General features: G+C 31.9%; 3 protein-coding genes across 5 annotated transcripts in view; 1 reads left to right on the top strand and 2 right to left on the bottom strand.

The window, feature by feature from the left end:
• The window catches only part of LOC107169717 (semaphorin-1A-like), a 66,390-nt gene extending 60,930 nt beyond the window's left edge, over positions 1-5,460 (bottom strand). Inside the window, exon 1 of one of the 2 annotated variants that reach the window (XM_089218783.1) lies at positions 5,046-5,460. The gene's annotated coding sequence lies outside the window, so the exon portion shown is untranslated. The remainder of the gene's footprint in view (positions 1-5,045) is intronic. The other variant, XM_089218782.1, reaches the window with a different exon arrangement.
• Positions 5,461-5,868: 408 nt separating this feature from the next.
• Positions 5,869-9,712, top strand: IntS14 (integrator complex subunit 14). The gene is made up of 7 exons (XM_015523401.2): positions 5,869-6,237; positions 7,714-7,884; positions 8,152-8,457; positions 8,522-8,737; positions 8,804-8,987; positions 9,051-9,205; positions 9,265-9,712. The coding sequence occupies exons 1-7, from the start codon at positions 6,076-6,078 to the stop codon at positions 9,469-9,471; spliced, it is 1,401 nt and encodes a 466-aa protein (XP_015378887.1). The 5' UTR covers positions 5,869-6,075; the 3' UTR covers positions 9,472-9,712.
• On the bottom strand, positions 8,989-14,986 carry Usp2 (Ubiquitin specific protease 2). Of its 2 annotated transcripts, XM_015523400.2 has the most exons (3): positions 13,319-14,986; positions 12,136-12,684; positions 8,989-9,465 (listed from the first exon to the last, which is right to left on the bottom strand). In XM_015523400.2, exons 1-2 carry the CDS (start codon positions 14,495-14,497, stop codon positions 12,169-12,171), a joined length of 1,695 nt encoding a protein of 564 aa, XP_015378886.1. In that variant the 5' UTR covers positions 14,498-14,986; the 3' UTR covers positions 8,989-9,465; positions 12,136-12,168. The 2 variants fall into 2 exon arrangements, with proteins under 2 accessions (XP_015378886.1, XP_015378885.1); XM_015523399.2 differs by having other exon boundaries at positions 8,989-12,684; positions 13,319-14,985.
• Positions 14,987-21,183: the final 6,197 nt, after the last annotated feature.

The following is a 21,183-nucleotide window of genomic DNA, read 5'->3' as shown; positions in this document are numbered from 1 at the left end:
TGTTTAATGCATCAGACGGATTAAAGAAGGATTACTAAGGTTACTGACCAACCCGAACGTTAATCACTATTCACTACTTTATAAGTCGCTTGGATGCTTGATGTCATATGTATAATCTCAGTAAAATATGTATAGGTAATAATGTGGAAATAAAAAAAAAGTACAAATCAGAATTTTTTAAATTTTAACTGTAGTTTACACAATATTAAATTTAATATTTTCGTATTGGTGAAATATGACTAGTTACCTACTCAAAAACTTACTCATTAAAAAAATGTATAACATCATAATGTTATGTTTAAATTGTATATATTATACCTTATTATACTGGAATATGTTTAAGCAGATATGGATCAAATTTACAAAGTATACTGACTACGTTTATAATGCTAAAATCTATAATCATGTTTGATTGAAATTTGTTACGTTGTCTGCTTTCTGCGATCACATTAACTTCGGTAAAAAAAAAACCTCTCGTATTTAGTGATTGTGCTGTATGAGTTTTGGTGGTAGTACAACTATGAATGGGGTATCAATCTATAGTAGTGTACATGCCATTTTTAGTAGGCACAATTTGTAGTAGTTCTGCGATTTAAATGGCACGTGTGAGGGTGTAGTCCGTCCATCCAGCAATCTCCGAGGCATTTAGCAATTAAATATTATGCATCTGCCCCGAGACTTTCTGATAGGAGTGTAAGAAAAACATCCACAGAAATTTTCAGATGTACCCATACTATAAAAATTGCATACTGTTAGAAATTCAAATATAAAATAATTTTTTCTGTATCTTTGTTAGGTTATAACTGTTTTTTTGTCGGACCTTGTACAAGACAACTAGAATAATTTTTAGAAAAAAATTAAATATATTATACAAATTAAATGATTGATCTATTTATTACTTGATAAGTTTCACTAAATCAACCAGAACATTTTTTTTTTTTTTAATTTGTACACAATTTATAATTCCGCTAATAAAACATTATATTTATGATATTTAGCCATATATTAAACTATAATATACGGCTAAATATCTAGACTTTACTGAATACTTAGCTCTCTTATTTTATAACATTTTTTAGTTTATTATTTAAATATTCGACTAAGGAAATCAATATTTTTCAATGCATAAAAGAAACAATATATATTTTCTAAATGTGCATCTTACGGATCTGTAATTCTTGTATAATCCGATATTTATTCTTTGATTTAAAACCAATATATAATAATATTATTGTAATATTTAGATCTTATAAAAGCAATCAATACAAAATATTAAAACGTTAAGAATAATAAGTAGTACTTATATAGTTATAGTTCACATTTATACTTTATATTGTAATAGGTGGAACCGTGACTTAAAATAATTCTAACCCTCTTGCCAGTAAGTGTTGCCGCTGGGTGATTACTTCATCAAGTCAATCATGTCATTAAGCGTAAATCCTCAAACATGCTTATTGTAAAATGTATTTATAGATTGTATGTATTAAAAATAAAAGTTTAAAAAAAAATATTGTAATAGGAATTTAAAATATACTAAGTACCTACCTATATATAATAGAATTTATCGTTAGTGTATTTGGTATTTTGTGTTTCATCCTATAGTTATTATTTGCTTACTCGTTTGTTTATATTTATAAAATCAGTAAAACGTAAAAACTCAAAACTCCGCTCAAAACGTTCGAAATAAGTACCTACCTAAATTATAATCATATTTGATAAGATTTGATTAGATAGCAAGAAAAAATATTACCTTATAATATATTATAGATATTTTTTAAATAGAATAAATTGACGTAAATTATGATGGTGTGAACTGTTATTTATTGACAGCTTTAAAGTTTAAACTTTTTCTTTTTTTAAATAATTATAATTAAAAAAAATAATTTATCTAAAGACTAATTTATCTAGATCGATAAGACTCAGGTACATGCATACCGTTTAATAGGTCTAAAATTGAAACACATAAGAAAAATAGAAATCATTGATAATATTAGAATTATTATAATTTATAATCTACCATACAAAGTCTAATAAATGTAAATTATAAAATATAAATAAACAATCAATAATAATATATACATTTTATTCGTGGCCTGAAACACACTTGGTAAATCTATAATAATTTTTAAGATCATTTTTTATAAAATCAAAAAAGAACGCGGGGAAAGAGGGGTAACCAATGACGTATAGGATATAATGTTATAATTAAATTTAAACACGAACATACCACGCAAAGAGCATTAACGGCAAGAACAGATGCAAGTATAAAATAATCAATATCAATCCATGAAGGGTAATACGTACTAAAGTAGAATAGATAGGTACAGGAGAACCAACATTTATAAGAAATATAATTATTGAACTGGTTCCAGTGGGTGATCTACAACCACGCCTTTTCCGGCCGCCAGTCTTAGACCTCGTGGAGCCCGACGATTTAACTAACATTAAATTCATAATTTTTTTTTCTTCATGTGTTCTAAACCAGTAGTTAATTTGCAATGTAGAGATTTCCCTAAGAGATTATTATTCACCCGTATTTTTATGTTGAAAAATATGTTTAGGTACTCTACCAAGTACCTACCAATATTTATTATACACGTTGGACACTTGGAAATACATACATGTGCGTTTATATAGGTAGGTATACATATATAGATGCCACTCGAGGGTGCGTACATATATATTTTCATCTACGGCGCCAACTTTCTGGACACAACCAGTGTAATTTTGTCCTTCGAAATGGCGCCGAGACTCTGGAGACTATACATAATACAATAGACGCAGTTCTTCAAATCCCAAAATATATACGATGTTATGGTCCTCACGTATATAAACTATAATACAATAACAGGTACTAAACGAATGGATGTACTCAGTTAGACGGTTAGACATAATAAACAATTTTAATATATTATAATACTATTTAGTATGAGGTTTATTTATACAATAACAACATATTTGTAAGTAATTATAGAAGTTTTCAGTATGCTAAAAAATACTGAATGTTAGAAAAAATATAGATGACTTGCATCAATGCATCATAAATATTAATTTTTAATAACAATTAAATAATTGTTTAACATTTTGGATTAATAAAATGATGTATATATATATAACATACTTTGCTTGTTCTTCAAAACTTAATATGTACCTATTGTACCTATCACTGTACCAGGTGCCTGTACAACACTATACAATTTTCTACCACGACATTGATGAAATAAATCAATCAAACGAATATAGGAAGTACCGGGGTAAATATGTCTATTTGTGTATTTTGAATACATAACAAAGATAAATAGAAAACGTCCTCGTTAAGCGTATAATAAATATAGGAACTTAAGTATAACAATATTTGATAGTTTATATGTGTACCTACCTCTAGCAAAGAATATTTTCACCCTCCTTGATAAATACAAATTAGGTCATTTTTAATTTTAACATTGATAATCAAACATATAAATTAAATAAAAATAGATAAAAACTGAAAATTGCTCGATTAGACTCGGTTATCCGCGGAAACGCATTTGACAAGCCTCGTGATACGCTGCTGAATGCTGATACCCTTTGACTCGTGCTCGGAAGTTTGCTTCGAGAGTCACAAGGACCAGTGAGCCAATATACGTGTTAGGAGAATTCGATTTTGCACACTCAAAATAGACCTAAGCAGTTTTTTTAATTTAAATTTTAAAATAACTGAAAAGTACTTTCCTCGAACTTTCCTTGACCATTGATTTTTCAAATTTATAAACATTTTTTAAAACCGCACAGATTCAGCTTATATATTTCTCAACAAATTCTATGCTAATTTAGTTGGTTATAATAATATTAATATTAAGTACCTATTAATTATACATAAACCGAGACATAAACTGAATTAGAAATCTGGTAAGTAGTTTTACCATGGTCTATGTGATGATATTTGGAGATAGAGGAAATACATGTGGGTAGCGTCTTCTTTACCGACGCTTTATACTTTATACATTTGGTGACTGTAGATATTTAGCAATATTATTTATTTTCTTTCGTTTGAATACATATTATACTAACGTTAAATGAAAAGAGTGCAATCTGCACGATAGTCAATAATTAAGAATACAATAAATGTTTGTGTAACTCAATAAATAAATAAGTAGCTGCCTACAAAAATATTTTAATACTAAGCTTATCAACATTTTTTATGAAATATAATACAACAATAATTACAATAAAACCATTAAAATGTTGTTAGAAACTAACAATTTTATATGTATATACCTACAATTATTATACCTACAAATAAATTTTAAAAAATATCAGTCAATGACTAGACTTCAACAAAATAATAATATATATTAAAGCAACTCTAATCACCAATAAGACACGGCTATTTCCGGTTTAATAGGTTTGAACTATACTAAATATTGATTAAAGCGTAAACATTTCAATCGGAAACGGATATTGATAAATCATCATACAATACATTTTATCTAAATCAGGAGTTGAATTTAACTTCCAAACTACATTCAAATATCTATTATCAATTTCTATTACTATATGTAAATTATGTGTACTATGCAGTTATTATTATACATTATATCTACCTATTAAAATATAATTTTTTATTTAAAAAACTGTTTCATATTTTAACTATAGCTTGAACGTAGATACCCATGTTTTCTAATCCTCTCTTGGTTTATACGAAATATATTTTGGATCCATCCTTTTCCAAAAACTACTGTTAAAAAACAAATATCAACTACAACTATGAAATAAAAATAAATACCTATTTGTGCCGGAAAGTAATTATTATCAAAGTTATACGACGAATTCCTACTATGCATACTCTCTAACGATTTATGACTAATTATGAGTCTCTAATTCTCATTATTGCAATTAACTTCTAGTCGACCGATGGAAGATACAAACGCGGTCTACGTCGAAATCAAAAATAGTAAATATACCTATAATACTAATATAATAGATGTTTATTAGATCTTAGATCCTTTAATCCTATTAATCCAAATATCAGCTAACGATGCAAAAAGCAAACACTGGAAACTCACCGTTTCAAAATCGTCTTCGAGCGTCGCTCCAATCCTTATTATTTTAGAACTGTCGAAAACACGAACAAATCAAAAACAACAAGAACAAACAAATATTATCGTATATCCACCGATCGACAAGCAGGTGGACAATTAATAAACGGTAACGGTATATTATTTAAAAATGTAATAACTCAACGGATGTCACAAAAATCATATTTATCAATTTAAAAATAAATCCGACGACACAAAACTCAACAAAACTACCGACCAATAGAGAAAATTCGAGCAACACTAACGTGAAATACACACTACACCAAACAATGACAGCCGCACAACGAGTTGTGTCTCGGACTGGTTTGAGTTTTGTTTACGTTCCAAAGAACGTGTCGGTGTGAGCGACCATGGTAAAAAAAAAAATAGTAGTAACGGTAATGAGATGGGAGCGTTGCTATACCCGGTGGCGTTGACCGGTGCGGCGGCGGTGTGGTGTAGTTTGTGAACTTTACTGGTGTATGCGCGGTCGTGGCTGTTTCAAAAGTAAGCAGTGTGACCAACCCGAGCACAAGTCGATAAATCTGTTGACGACAGATAGACAGACTGGATTTACTGCCAATGATAAGGTGATAAAAATAAACGCGATAACATATTATTGCGTTTGAGCGTGTGATAAGATATTATATTTAATAATTAATACATTTTAAATTTTTTAAATAAGTATGCAACTACTTTAGTACTTTAGCTACTAGCTGCCATTAAAAAGCCTATAGTTCAAGTTGATGGTAGTTTTGTAGTTTTTGTATCTTGGTTTTGTTTCTATAAGATGTTTTTTTTTTTTTTTTTTTTTTTTTTTTATTAGCTATTAGTATACAACTATATAAGATGTTATAATAGTCGTTTTACTTAGTGAATAAGTAAGATTCTTGATAAGAAAAACTATATGTTTTACAATGTTGTGTTCTAACAATATTTTGTATTTTGTGCGATTCTTGAAATAATGATTAGGCTAAGTAAACTTTTATAGAAACTGCGGCTACAATCGACTTAAACGATGGCCACTGTTATAGCCATCGATCTGTCTGTGTCTATGCTCAGAGACATTAAAATCAAAGATACCAAAGAGTCCTTTACGTTGCTACAGTTGGCTACACATGGTGTCAATGTTCTGTTGGACTATTTAGCTGTACACTCCAAACTAGAGTTTGTGGCTGTTGTGAGTATTTATTTAGGATAGTAAAATGTACCAACAATGCTAATTTTAAATATTACCAAATACTATTTAAATGGCTTTATTACAAAAATACTAATAGTATTAGTAATTGCATTGGTTTGTGGCTTTGCGCTGACCTCTTTTTAGGGTATGCAAAAGGCTGTCATTGGCATACCCTGAAAGTTATTTTAAGCATCTAAAATTCTGATAATTTATATACCTACACAATAAACAAATATTGAAATGTCTTAATGTTTAATTAAAAAATTATTATAACAAATACCATGACAAAATATAAATACAGTAGGGTCTCGATTATCCGAACACAGGCTAATCCGAAAGACGCGGTAATCCGAACGGGCTTGAGAATTATCTTATCGCCATAATATGTACATACTACATAATATGTACATATTATGTATGTATTTATAAATAATATTTTCCGGTAATAAAGTTTTTCAATTATGTGGGACAAGGCTACCAATTCATAACGGGAACCAATGTACAAAAAAAAATCAATATTTTAAATGGTAAAGTTCATAATTAATATTAATATTTTTATGTATTCAATGTCTTTTGAAATAACGAGTTTTTACACGATTAATACAAATAAAAATAAAATTTCATATTTTAAATAAAAATAAAATTGATGTTTTTTTTTTAAGCCATAGGTAATCCGAACAAATCGCTAATCCGAACGACCCCTTTCCCCAATCTCGTTCGGAATATCGAGACCCTACTGTACTTGGTAATTGATAACTAATAACTAGATGTTTCAATTTGCTAATGGCACCCGGCCATGGATATGTTTATATGTCGATGGTGGTTAGTATACGTGAATCAAACATTGTCACTGCTGTTAGTCTGATATGATTTTTCTCATTTTTAACCATTTCTTAACATTATAAATATTTTGATATAATATGTACCTACTAATTTTCTTACGCCAAAAAGGTTTTTTTCTTGAGTCGATTTTCACCCCTCGGAGATTCAGGGTATGCAGCTGCATACCCTGCTCCCTGCATACTCCCCGCACGTGCCTATGAGTAATTGTCTTACTAATGGTGTGATAATTTGTGCCTACAGTGACATGTGATTTTTATATATTATATAATATACTTTGTTATTTACTATTCCTATATCTTATTTATACTTTAAATATCTATTTATTTTTTATTGGTTTTATTTATTACCACAAAAATATGTTTTTAAAGAATAATATACAGTCATTGTATAATTGTTTTGTTTTATTAGTTAGTACCTATGAACAATACAAACTTATATTAAATACATTCAATAAACTTTACTCAGAAATCAGGATAACACCTATTTTATTTATGATAAATTTGCATGTTTATTTGAATTTAGAAAGTGAAACTATTTTCTTAATTGTGTATTTATAACTTATGTCTAATTGATAATTAATACCTATTATTTACTACTTTTATAATACTCGTTGCCTAATATTTTGTGTTACAGGTTACATTTTCATCCACTTGTGATGTACTATGTTCATTTACCCGTGATTATGACTTGATTAAATCAAAAATCACTCAATTGGAGTTTAGAACTAAGACATGTTATCCGCCTGTAATTCAGACTATTAATTATTTAGTCCATAGTGAGTGGTCTAACTCGGTTACCTGTCAAGTAAGACATAAATTATATTTGAAACAACAGTAGAATATCATTCATCCAGACCCAATTGGTCAGGACTTTTGTTTAATCCTGACAACTGTTTATAATACATATTGAATAAACCATGTTAATTGTCACATTTTGTGGGTTAATTTATTTTTTCTGAACTTTTATTAATTCGGAAAACATAGAGCACCAATTAGTCCAGATTAATAAGGTTCTACTGTGTATAGTGATTAATATTTTAATAATTTTAATATTTAAAATAATATTTTTTAGGTTATTATGATTACTGATGGTAATTGTTATGAAGGTCTTCGAAAACCAGACATGACTCCATTTCTATTTCCTGGAAAATTAATAGTTGTTCCTCTGGAACAAGTGTCATCACTTTACAAAAATAATTATGACTCTAACAAACTTCCAAATGGACTTGGATATATAACTTCACCTGAATTGCCTTTAACTCCATCATCTGTAGCAAAAGTGTTTGAAAAAATTGCTAAAGAAACATATGTACCATATAGCGCAGTGTTACGATGTGGTAATTTAAAGTCAGACGTTCATTTGATTCCCCCTCCAATGGTAATATAACAATTTCTTTTTATTTAGCATTTAATTTTTTACCTAATTTATTTGAATATTTTAGTCTTATACAAAAGCTGCGGATTTCGAAATAATGACTTGTTGCATTTCAAGTGAACTTAGCATAATTGGATTTCTAGAGTCCTCAAAAGTAGAATGCCCAGCAACTTTATCCCGTCATCTTGTTTTACCTCAACGCATTTTAGATGAATGCTCAGAGACTAATGAAGCATCAGCAAAAACTCCATCTTTCTGTGTGTTATTACACGGAGCTTTAAAAGTAAAAACTTTGTATTAATGTATAACAATTAAATTAGCTTAAAATAATAAATGAAAATATTTAAAGGTAGAAAACATGACAGCTGTTTGTCAGTTAAGCTCTAATTGGTATGGATTATTGGTTAGTTGGGCAGACAATAAAAAAAAATCAAATTTAATGTTGATTATTCTTGAACCTGGAACAAATGCTATTCCTTGGTTAGGTGATATTCGAAATCTTACATTATCACCAACAGAATTAAACAAATCAGGTAGTAAATATCTTATGTAATTGTTACATATTATTATTATTCATATTTTACTTAACATTACAGATGTCGATGAAACACAACCAATTAAGACTCCTGATAAACGTAGTTATAACCAGTCACAATTGGTGTGGATTAAAGAAGCTGGTCTTCAAGCAGATATTCAAAAAATTTTAAGACAAGCAAGAAAGATGCCAGATAAAATTCCAAGCTTTTATAAAGTAATTCAAAAGTTATATTAAAAATATATTTTATTTGTTTTCAATAAATTTTTCTTTAGGAATTAAATCGTATTCGAAAAGCTGCAATCGCTTACAGCTTCAATGACTTATTAACCAGTATTGCTGATTTATTGGAACTAGAATGCAGCAATTTACCAGTTGGTACTCATCCAGATTGTGCTCTACAATTAACCCATGCTGCTATAGAATTGCGAAAACCTCTTGCTATGGATCCCAAACTCACAATTGCTCCTATAATCCTATGACAACAAAATATGCTCAGCATGAACTTTATTAAATAACAAAATATTTCAAATTATAAGTTATAAGTTATAACATAATGAATAATGATTAATGTATGAATATCTTATTGGATTATTCACATCAAATTAGATTATAGAATTTTGTATTTTATATATGAGGAAAAATGTCAAATATGTTTTCTTTAATCTAAAACTATTTTTGTTTATGTCAAATTTATCAAAGTAAAAATTAGTATCATAATAACTTGTTGATTTTCATAAAAAAAAAAATAATAATAATAATATTGTTCATACACTAATGACGGTACCATGTTCTTAAATTTTTAGCATTATTCACAGACCCTATTTAAAACTGGCAAATACATGTAATCATATACATAAATCAGATATTTTTGATACAGTAAGAGGGGAATATCAATTGATAACTAATAAACATAATCAAACAAATAAATAATAATTTGATACCAAAATATTATGATTCTTGATAAATTGAAGATACGTGGTATTATTTATATTGTATCAAATTGAACTTTTTTAATGTTTTATTAATATTAATAACTTAGTATGATGATAATATAATTTGTTAACAATTGGTAATTTACATGTTAGTTTATAATACAGGTTTCAACCACAATTGATTAAAAATATAATTTATTTGTTCCATAAATAAATAAATAAAATATAATAATCAACAATAAATAAACTGTTTTAATAAGTTACTAAGGAACAAGAAAATTAACAAATGTTTATGAATCAAATATACACATTTCACTAATACGAATAATATGATAATAGTAGTAAGTTTCCATTAATAATATTAACTTTATACATAAATTGTATGAAAAACTTTTAATTAGTGCACAACAAAGTTAACTTTTGATAAAATTGTACAAACTAAACTGTCAATATAATATTATGTTTAAACATTTTGTATTTGTTTAAATTAAGGTTACCCTATAATATAAAATGTAACAGATATTTCTTATAAATTGCCAATAATATTAATAATTTTATCCAAGCAGAGCAAAATTAAATTTGTTGTTAATTTAAAAATAAGTACACAGGAAAAATTTAACAAATAGTTGGGAGTAAGAACAAAAACTGTTTTTAAAAGTAGTTACATATACTTAGCGTAAACGGTTTTTTAGGATTTATTAATTGTACCTTAATGTATTTTTGGAAAGGGTATAAGTGAAAAATAAAAATTAAATATCCTTTAAACATTTTATAAAATAGTAACAAATGTCAGGCTAGGTAGAATGTACAGTAAAAGATTTATAGACAATGCATTTTATATAAAAGACATAATATTACTTTTGAAGCTGTTAAAATAACATCAGCATAATATAAACTATATTATAGTCAAATGTCCCTATAAAATAAATGTTAAGACAAAAAATAAACAATTGTTTAATGATCAGTTCATAAAGATGTTAAAATGTTTAGTTCACAATTTTATTTTATTCAAATTCACAATTCAAAAATTCAATTTTGATTATTGTTAATGTGATACATTAATCAACCATTGTTCTACAATTATTGTTTTTTAAACCATCGGTTTACCAATATTAACTAATATATATATAATTATATTTGATTAATGCATAACTAACTGAGCTCATGAATCGTACGAATATTACTACGACTCTTATTATACAATACTGTAACAATAAACAACAAAAGCTGCCCCCCTCCCCCTTAAAAATGAAAAATAATTTGCAGTTTTAAAGAATGTGATGAAAAATTCTTTGTATACATTTTATTATTCAATATTGTGTGTATTAGTATTTTTTGGGGACTAGTCTATAGACTCCTCGCCCCCAACAGAAAATTGATCCTATATTTGCACCAGTGAACACTCGACCGAAATTAGTAATTCGCCAAACACTATATAAATGTCAGTATGTCACATATTTTATTTGGACCGTACCCTGATTATATAATGCCTTTATTAGGTTCTTATTATCTACTAGGCATATGTACTCGTACATTTGTATATAATTATTACAATGTTGAATGTACTAAATATTAAATGCACAATAATACAATACATTTAACATTATAATGTATCGCGTTAGACTTTAATTTATAGTCAAACGTGATAATGAAACGCGTGTGTTGCACACGGTAAACCTATTTTACCTATATGGCCATTAGCTATTATGTTTATATACATATAGAGTTATTATATAGTTACCTAATATAATAAAACCTTGGTAAACCTTTCCCCTCTCCCGTCCCTTTCCCACCACATTCCTCGATTACCTATTTGACTAGTCGTGCACTCAAGTACTGCTGGCTGCTGCCACCAAATTACACGTTGGTAAATTTAATAATTTAATATCGTTATACTACAATATGTATAGTGTATATACTATATATACATGAAAATTGCGAGTAAAGTGTATAGAACGGACACCTCCTACACTATCGACTGTTGAGGTATTGAAAAGTTTCGTACAAAGTTGAAACGTCATCGTATTGGTACACGACGACAGCAATTACATTAACATGATATATATATATATATGTATTATGTACCTATTGGTATTTATGGTAGCATATACATATTAATATAATATGCATAGTTTCGTGCCGAGCATCGATCTATATATGGACGGATATCGTAACAAGATTAAATAAAAATAACGATTTATAATAATGAACCTGCGGTGATTTCATCGTTGGTCGGCCAGGTAATTAATAATTGGCGGCCTCGTAAAACAGTATGTACGCTTCGTTGCTGATGAGTTTCGCGGACGACGTGATCCGCGAGACGGAACTGTCGTTGAAGAAGTTCCAGTCGCCGGTGACCGGATGTTTGCACATGGCGGTGTAGTGCCCGGCGATCGGCGTGCCCGTGTGGTTGGACACCGCGTACAGGTTGTACTTGCAGCCGAGCGGCTGTATGCTCCGAGCCGTGCCGGACACGTACGGGCTCATGTCCAGCGACACGGACGGGAACGCCACCAGCGAAGTGATCTTCTTGTACGAATGCGTACCCTGGAAACGTTTGAGGTGCAGCACCAGGTACCTGGGCAACCGCTGGAACCGGTACGACTTGAACATCTTCCTGTCCACCTTGCAAACGCTGCACCGGGGCCGTTCACGGAAGTCCAACACCTCTTCCTGCGTGAAATTGTGCAGCAGGTCGTTGATGGACACTACGCTGGTCGACCCGCTGGACGGCAGTGGCAGCGACACGTCCCAAAACACCTGCAGTATAATATTGTTTAATACAATGTATTACGAGACAACGACTTTTTAGTACAAATATATAACAATCCTCCTGCTGATTTTTGTGGTTATATCGTGTGTATACACACCCACAACAATTATACACCATACGATATGAGACGCGTTCATTTGGGGCAGGGTGGACTATAGAAAAATACCTTTCGGCAGTGTGTGTGTGATGGATGAGGTTAAGGCGGCTTCTCAGTTATACGCACCGGCAACGTTGCAGAGTAAAATATCGTTAAAGCAAAATTATTATTTAAAAAAAAAAAAACAAAAAACAAAAATGCTATATTATACGCGTTCTTCGCGTTACGCAATTTGGCGCCGGCGGCCTGGGCCCGTTGCCAGAGGAATGTGTATACGCGAGTATCTATATAATAGCGTATTTTTAATCTCGCGCGCTCGGATTGGGGTCAATTTTTTTAAATTTACAATTTAATTACATCGCAGCCACACTACATATCGGTTGTATAATAATATAAAAAATATAACATAATGGTATCATTATAATATTATAGTGCGAGCATCGGCCAAAAATCTCATAGTACACACTTAACGTCCATACACACATATACACACACACACATATATATATATATAACTCATATACCTCGAACGTGATACTCTTGTGGCCACATGTGGAACACTCGAGCGTAGACTTGAGCTGTCCAGCAAACAGGTCGACCACAGTACTGTTGTCCGTGGCCAGGTACCTCTGCCAGAACTCGGTGGCCAGCGCGTTGTCCTTGAGCGTCTCGTCCACGTCCGACATGGCCCGGGGCTTAACCTTCACCCTGTTAACGTCCATGTGCAGTCGGTCGAGCAACAGTCGCAGGAACTCCTGGGCGTCTTGCTGCTCGTAGCCGGCAAACCGCGGGGACAGCCGCTGGAATGCCGACTTGAACGCGGTGGTGTCCACCGGATGGCTGTCGGTAGCGTTCCAGATTCGGGACAGGAGATCCCGGTACGCCCGGATCAGCTTGCCGTCGGCCCCGTCCACATCGTCCAGTACGCTGTCCGTCAGGCTCTTGGTGTTGCTTAGGCACTGCAGCACAGAGTTCATGTAGCACGTATTTCCTATGTTTCGGATGCCGACCACCCCCTTTTTCGAATCGGCCACCGACCTGTACGCCGTCGACGACGACGATTCCGGGTGCACAGCTCCGCCGTTATCCGTGATGGCACCGTAATTTGTCCTGTTCATGTTGGCATATCTGGATTGCTGTAATGGTTCGTTGGGTGGAGGTGTGTCCTGCTGCTGCTGTTTGTTGTACTTTTCGAAGTACGACAAGTTGCCAGCTTTATAATTGTAAGATTTGTTCAGCAACGACGACGGCGATCTGCTGTTGTAGAACGCGTCCAAACGTTTTTTCGTTGCGTCATACCGTTTATTGTCGTTGCCTAGCTGCAGCAGTGCGGCTGCACCGCTGGTCTTCCCGCCGATTTCTCCACGAGCAGAACTTAGTGTCGTCGATCCACCACCGCTGGAGTACGACGATGTCGGCGACAGGCTTTTGGCCAGGCTCAGCGACCAGATGTTACCGTTGATGTCCGTCAACCGGGACGACGAGGCCGCGGTCGACCGGACCGGCGTCACCTGTCTGGGCGCGCTGCTATATGCCCTGGACCGCCGATCGGCGCTCAGCTCTGACGACAATGCATACGACGACGACGAAGACGTCGACGACGACGCACCGACGTGGTGGTGATGGAGGTGATGGCTGTGGTACGTCTTGGCGGTCGCGGTCCTGCCGGTGCCGTACTTGTCGGCAGACGATGACGCGTACATGACGTTATCAACGACGAAGACGACGAACACTCGTCTGCTGCACCGCCGACCCGACTACCGGGCCGCATAACATGTCCGTTTCCCGCCGCCGCCGTCTTCTCCTGTTGCACCGCCGCCAATCGCCCGTCCGATGCGACGATGTCCGTTCGTCGGCGTATATGATGTGTCCTGCACCAGTCGACGCAGCGGGTTTCCTCGTATTCGGCTCGTCGTCTCTTCCGCAGTGACGAATCGAGAGATTCTATTTCGTCGGCCTATGTATTTTATTATTATTATTATTATTATGCACACAACTCGTCGTCGCACTGCAAGCGGCGGCCGCGCCGTCGACGGCGAAAACGGTAGCGCGGCGGCGGCGGCGGCAAATGATCGATGTGCGCGCGCGGTGCCGAAACGCCTCGTCCAAGGCGCGATTGTGTATTTTTAGCGCGGCGGCGGCGGCGTCGTCGTCAAGCGCGCTGGCGTGGCGGCCGCCGTGAGCGCGTTCGACCCCACAACCACGGCGTCAAGCGCCACTATCGATGTGCGGGCCACGCAACCATCGATGGACCGCGCCGTGCGACCATCGATGGCGTCCGTCGTGGTCCCGATGTCACCGCACGACGCGCGCGCGCCTATTGATTAACCTAGTTCGTCTCGGTTTTATTTTAGCGTTTATATATTATATATATATATATATATATTATTGTTACGTACGCGTATTAAAAGGCATATTATATACATAATATCGTATTATATACACCGTGTGCGTGCGTCACGGTTATCGTCAATGCCATCACAACATAATATATATATTATAGATATTTATTACACGCTGTAAATACCTATATATATGTGATGACTATATGTATATAATATGCATGTCATATAAATATACGTGTGTAGGTATATACCGCACACACCCACAACAGTCGGTGTAGCCTTGACAGGGTTTTACAATGGATGCATCGTGTATATATAATATATAATTCGGTTTGCTCGAAATGTATTTATTTTTTATCATCCGCCCGCGCCTAACCGCGATGACACAACACTGCTAGTAGATATATATATATTCATAATTTCTGATGGTTTATATTCGCACATGTCATGTCGACCTACCTACATATTATTATATTATACTCGAATGCGTGCGCGCCCGATGGTGACCGGAGGGCGGAAATCGCTTAGACGCGGGCTTGGCCTCTCAAGAATATTTCCAAAAAGGCCTCCCGAAAACCATACACTACGTTTGTCGTCGTGCTTTTTGAAATTGCCGACCCCCTCCTCAAAAATTCGACCAGATCGGCGGCCCTGCGATACCTGCTGCAACCATCATGTTATATTATATTAGGTATATACTACAATACCTGCAATATCCGCGCACGCCATGATGATGATTTCGTATTATATTATATACAGCTAGCGTTGCACTGCGTATAATAATAGTGTCCGATAATAGGTATATATAAATATGTGTTTGTTTTCGTACACGAGACACGCTATATATATATGTACGTCATCTGTATGCACATTTTCGCCAGTGTAATGATTATGAACTTGGCCGATTTCCGGGGGAGATGACGACGAACTTAGCCTGCTATTGGTTTTGTCGACCATCACAGATATATAGCTGCCGTGCTTGGTGCTAAAACGGTATACATCTATGTAGACTATATTATATCATTAAACGCATTATTATTATTATTATTATTATTATTATTATTATTGCATATCGGCCGGCGTGCAGAGGTCTCGCGTGCGCGCGCCAAAGAGACACGCCGCCGGCCAAGGCCGCAGTATCTCTCTCTCGCGGGCGCCGGAATCAATATTTTTCAATAGGGTTTTACTTTAGTTTTTTTCCTCTTGTTTTTCGCAAAACGGGACCACACCTTTTTCGGCACGATGCTTTCAAATATTGGGCCGTTACAGCGGTGTCAACGTATAGTTATACCGATGGCGTGGTCGTCGCGCCCGCGATTTGAAACCTAATATATATCAATATACTATATGCTTAGGTTATTTAATATCGATATGTAAGTGGTAAGTCAACGATTTATCGACATTAAGTTTACGTATACGTATAAATAATATTATGAATGAGTAATTAAAATATATGATATATAGGTACACTGCATGTGTGACTAGAATAGGTATAGGTACCTACTATTGTTTGCATATATTATACATCACATCGTAATATTCATGATAGGCACTTACCATGCCATTCTCATATATAAGTGTCACGTTTCACTCGACTTTTCGGTCAGAAATTCATGTGGTATATAATAAATTATTACCTATATTATTTCGCAAAACTCATATATGAATGTTTGGCGTCTATACATTAATGTATATAATATGGTATAAAGTATAATAATATATCTTGAGATCAAATATCTGAATATCTCCAATATTGCCCACCGCGCCCTTTCGGTTGGTATATAGGTACTTGCCGATTAATTGATTGATTATCAAATCGCGGGCTCCGCTGCAGCATATATATGCTAAGTATATACTTACACATTTATAATGGGAGTCTAAGCCAAAAGTAACGAAGTTTCTATTATCAGATTGTGCATTATAATAGGGTATTATATATGAGTATAGCTAAATATATGTACATAATATATATTGTTCAGTGTAATAGGTATTATAGCAACGTTGTGTGTAGCTAGGTATCATATATATAGGTAATATACGCAATAATAATAACAATATATTATATATTATAATTGAATGAATCAATTATAGTGCGATGGGATGTGACGCACGGATACATATTGTTTAACGTTTTGATATTGCTTGCAATAAACCAATAACGTACTATATATAACATGATTTATCTGATAATGGTTGTGAACATTTAATTTCAGTGAACTACATGGAAAGTGTTTAAACGTTAAATATTCATTGTAAAATCACACTTCGGCAATGCATTATATTAAAATTTATTCAAAGAACAAATAAAGAAGCCAGGGGCAGGGAGAGAGCGACATGGTATTGTATAGTTGGTGGAATGCTTTATATAATATAATGAACAATACGAAAAGATTGTTCTACATTTTTATTGTTATTTAATTTAAGAATAATTATTAATTTTATTAAATATCTATACTAGCTGATTACTATATTTACTAACAATAAATAAATTCAGTATGTTCACGATATAATGTTTAAGGACTGGTAAGATAACACTAAATATTTTAGCAAGATGACTTTTATTCAGTTTTAATTTTAATAACTTGATTACATTCATTTTTATAAAATTCAAAGTTTTCTATATTTGAACTATTGTTTAGTGACGATGCTCAAAAAAAGAATTTGTTTTTAAAAAATGTATTGATGAGCGAATCGAGACTTGAGAGTAGGCATAAATTAATTTTCAAGTAGTTACAATATATAAATCATATAAAATCACACGGAGGTTTAATATAAAAAAATAAAAATAATAGTAAAAAAAACTTTTGGTTCTTATTTAATATTTTTTTTTTTGTATCACATGCGATTTGTGATATGATATTATGGAGTTTGCATGTAACTTCCTATGAATTGTATTGATTCTTATAATATTTTACTCACTCTTAGACAAGAATTAAGATAAAAAGTGAAGAGTAGGTAACCACTTTGCTGTACTACAGTGTCAAGAGGTGTACCTCGTCATCGAGGAGTAAGTCATTGTAATGTATATATGTATTATTTGAATTGAATAATTCATTGTATTTACCTATAAGTACGAAAACAATTCTGAACGTAAAATCTTAATTCTTCAATTAAATATCTAATATCGTACAAAATTGAACCAAAAATGTGAGTCATAATATTGTTTAAATTGTTTATGGCGTATATATAGAATACGCTAATATAAACATTTTGGTGAAAATTTCAAGTATCTACAGTTTCTCATTTAAATCAAAAAAACAAAATTTATTTTGTCAATACTAATATATTATTACCTACTATTGTATGCGTAAAAATTCCGGTTAGGTATTCAATATTTTTTCCTCGGTTATATTTTGAGAAAACTTAACTTATTGTGAATTTTTACTTTAAACTCCTAAAAAACAACCACTATAGAATCAATTATTATAGTTACTAGAAAATCGAATGACAAAGCATTTTTACTGCCTCAAAAAGTGATGATTTAAAAAATATATAATTACATATCTTATTATTCCGTTTTTAGAATTCGAAAAAACTGTTTAAGTCAAAGGTGTTTTTCTAAAGAAAGTTATGCGAATTCATAGGTAACCCAAAAAGGTATAGTTGATGCAATAAATTGCAATAAAATGCAACAAAAAAATATTAACCATTTGAATTTTTCAACAAAAAAAGGGTAATATTTAATGTCCTTAATGCAGTAAAAATAACCCGAATCAAATTAAAAGTTAGTTGTCCTAAATATTTAATATATGACCTTAAACCGTTAATCGTGATTAGTGATCATTAATAACACTGTATATATACATGCAGGTATTGGAGATACGCAAAATATTATTATAATATTAAGCAACAAAACACGACTGTCTTATTATATGATTTTATATCTTTTCTGTATTGAATATTTCTGATATGACGCCAATAACTGCATTCGCTGAAATTTAGAATTTAAATGTTTGATTTCCCATACACAAAATATTGTAAAACCAATTTAAGTAACATAATATATATGATAATAAATTAGTTGTTGAGCAAAAAATTAGTAAATACTTGATATATAGATAGTTATTAGTCACATAAATTAATTAAACATTTGAAGTCAGGTTTAATTCACAAACATTAATATAGTAGGTAGTTACGTTTATTTAAGTACACAAAATGTTCCGAGAAATTCGTGAGTAGAGGTATACATATAATATATACATTGAGGTCCATTCATTTAAACGATTGGTTCAAACAATAATATATATTATTACTAGACATTTCGACGTGGGTGTATAATAATGTATAATATTATATATGTACATTAATTCTATTACACTTTACGTATACGTATACGGTGTTCTGTATATTATATAGGTACCTACAGATATAAGACTGATGAATAAAATATAAGAAATGTATTTCAACCGATTTCAGCAATTTAAAAAGTACAACATTTTTTACTAATCTAATATTTTTATGGGTAAAAAAATAAAGCGATCGTTTAAAAAAATTCAGTTATTCGATTAATTATATGACTGACATTGAATTGAGTCCATGCTACTTTTATGTGTTTGAATTGTGTCCCGGGATATTCTCATATAATATTGTGTTTGAATTGAGTCCCGAGTATTATCTTATGTACTTGAATTGAATTCGTATAGATAGATAATATATCATAACTCTCTTCAATATAGCCGGTGACGACCTTAAGGTATAATTAGGTTAAGCTATAATTATAGCAACAAAACCATGTAAAATTACATTGGAAAAGGTAACAATTTTTACGGGAACAGATAAAAAAAATACATCATTATACTAAACAAATTTGCAGATTTGAGTTTTTTGTCTATATCTTTTAAATTTTTCCCGGCAACTATTTAAATTATATTATATTAATTATAATACGCATCATTTTTTTAAAAAATTTTTAAATTAATTAACTTTTTGTACTTTTTACTATTTTGTATTTTTATATTTAACGTTTAAAAAAAAAATACTGCAAACAGTCACACACAATTTTTGAGAGACTTATACTTAGACTCAGTCAACATCCATCGTGATGTCTCCAGCAGGATAACGATTATAAACTGAAGGGACTCAACTCCGATAATCTGAAAATATTTGCAGGATTTAATTCAACATGATTGGATTAATATATATAGGTACATTAAATATTAATTTTCAAATTTAAAAAATATTATAACATTTTTTTATTTTTTATTAAAAATAATAATATTCTTTAATGCCTATCCATATTAAATTTAAAAAAATTAAAATAAGAGTTGTTCAGCTAATATATCTACATGCAGTAGGTGATTTCGATTGTACCTCGTCACTGAGTTAGTCACCGTAATAGATGAATTATTTATAATATGTAGAACTTGAACTCAACGATAAATTACTGCATATATATTATTATACAACTATAGGTAACGATTCTGATCGGAAACGGTGAGTTAATCACTATTTCTTAAGTTATTTTTACAAACAGTATAATAGTTTAATACAGTAGGTAAAACTTATTTATGCCAAAAACATTACAAACATTAACCTATGTTATAAGTTATTATAATATAATTATATCATAGACTAAAGCAAAAAACAATAAAATATATATAAGTCAATATCGACGTATATACGGGGTACGTATATTATACCCCAGAGGCTAGAAAATATATACAGAATGTTGTGAATATATTGGTGGTATAAAAAGCTTAAATTTAGTATACCCAAGTATCTACATGTATTGAAAATGTCATTGTATAGAAATTAATAGTATACACTATAACGTTATCGCGTAGTTTCACTAGTTTCAGGTCCGTACGATCAATATTGCTTGAAATAAATAAAAATCGTTTGATGAGAAACGCCACATTAAGTTTGATCGATCAATTTCGTTAATATTTTAACATCAAATGCTTATAAAGTCATAAAAATGTAATGAGGTTACATGGTATTTATTATTTTAATTCCAGCAATGACAAGTATGATGAAAATTTGTATTCAATTTCCAAGATTTCGGTATTATAACTAAAAACTAAAAATTATATGAATTTTTAATT

Source organism: Diuraphis noxia, unplaced genomic scaffold (assembly GCF_037042655.1).
Source record: "Diuraphis noxia isolate RWA-SAM2 unplaced genomic scaffold, SU_Dnox_SAM2 contig0002, whole genome shotgun sequence".
NCBI classification, from domain to species: domain Eukaryota; kingdom Metazoa; phylum Arthropoda; class Insecta; order Hemiptera; family Aphididae; genus Diuraphis; species Diuraphis noxia.
This window is presented reverse-complemented; position numbering and strand designations above follow the sequence as displayed.

Coding starts and splice junctions, on each gene's coding strand:
- IntS14 (XM_015523401.2), top strand. CDS start 6,076: ATGGCCACTGTTATAGCCATCGATCTGTCTGTGTCTATGCTCAGAGAC. Junction 7,885..8,151: donor CTAACTCGGTTACCTGTCAA/GTAAGACATAAA, acceptor AATATTTTTTAG/GTTATTATGATTACTGATGG. Junction 8,458..8,521: donor ATTTGATTCCCCCTCCAATG/GTAATATAACAA, acceptor TGAATATTTTAG/TCTTATACAAAAGCTGCGGA.
- Usp2 (XM_015523400.2), bottom strand. CDS start 14,497: ATGTACGCGTCATCGTCTGCCGACAAGTACGGCACCGGCAGGACCGCG. Junction 12,685..13,318: donor ACAAGAGTATCACGTTCGAG/GTATATGAGTTA, acceptor ATTATACTGCAG/GTGTTTTGGGACGTGTCGCT.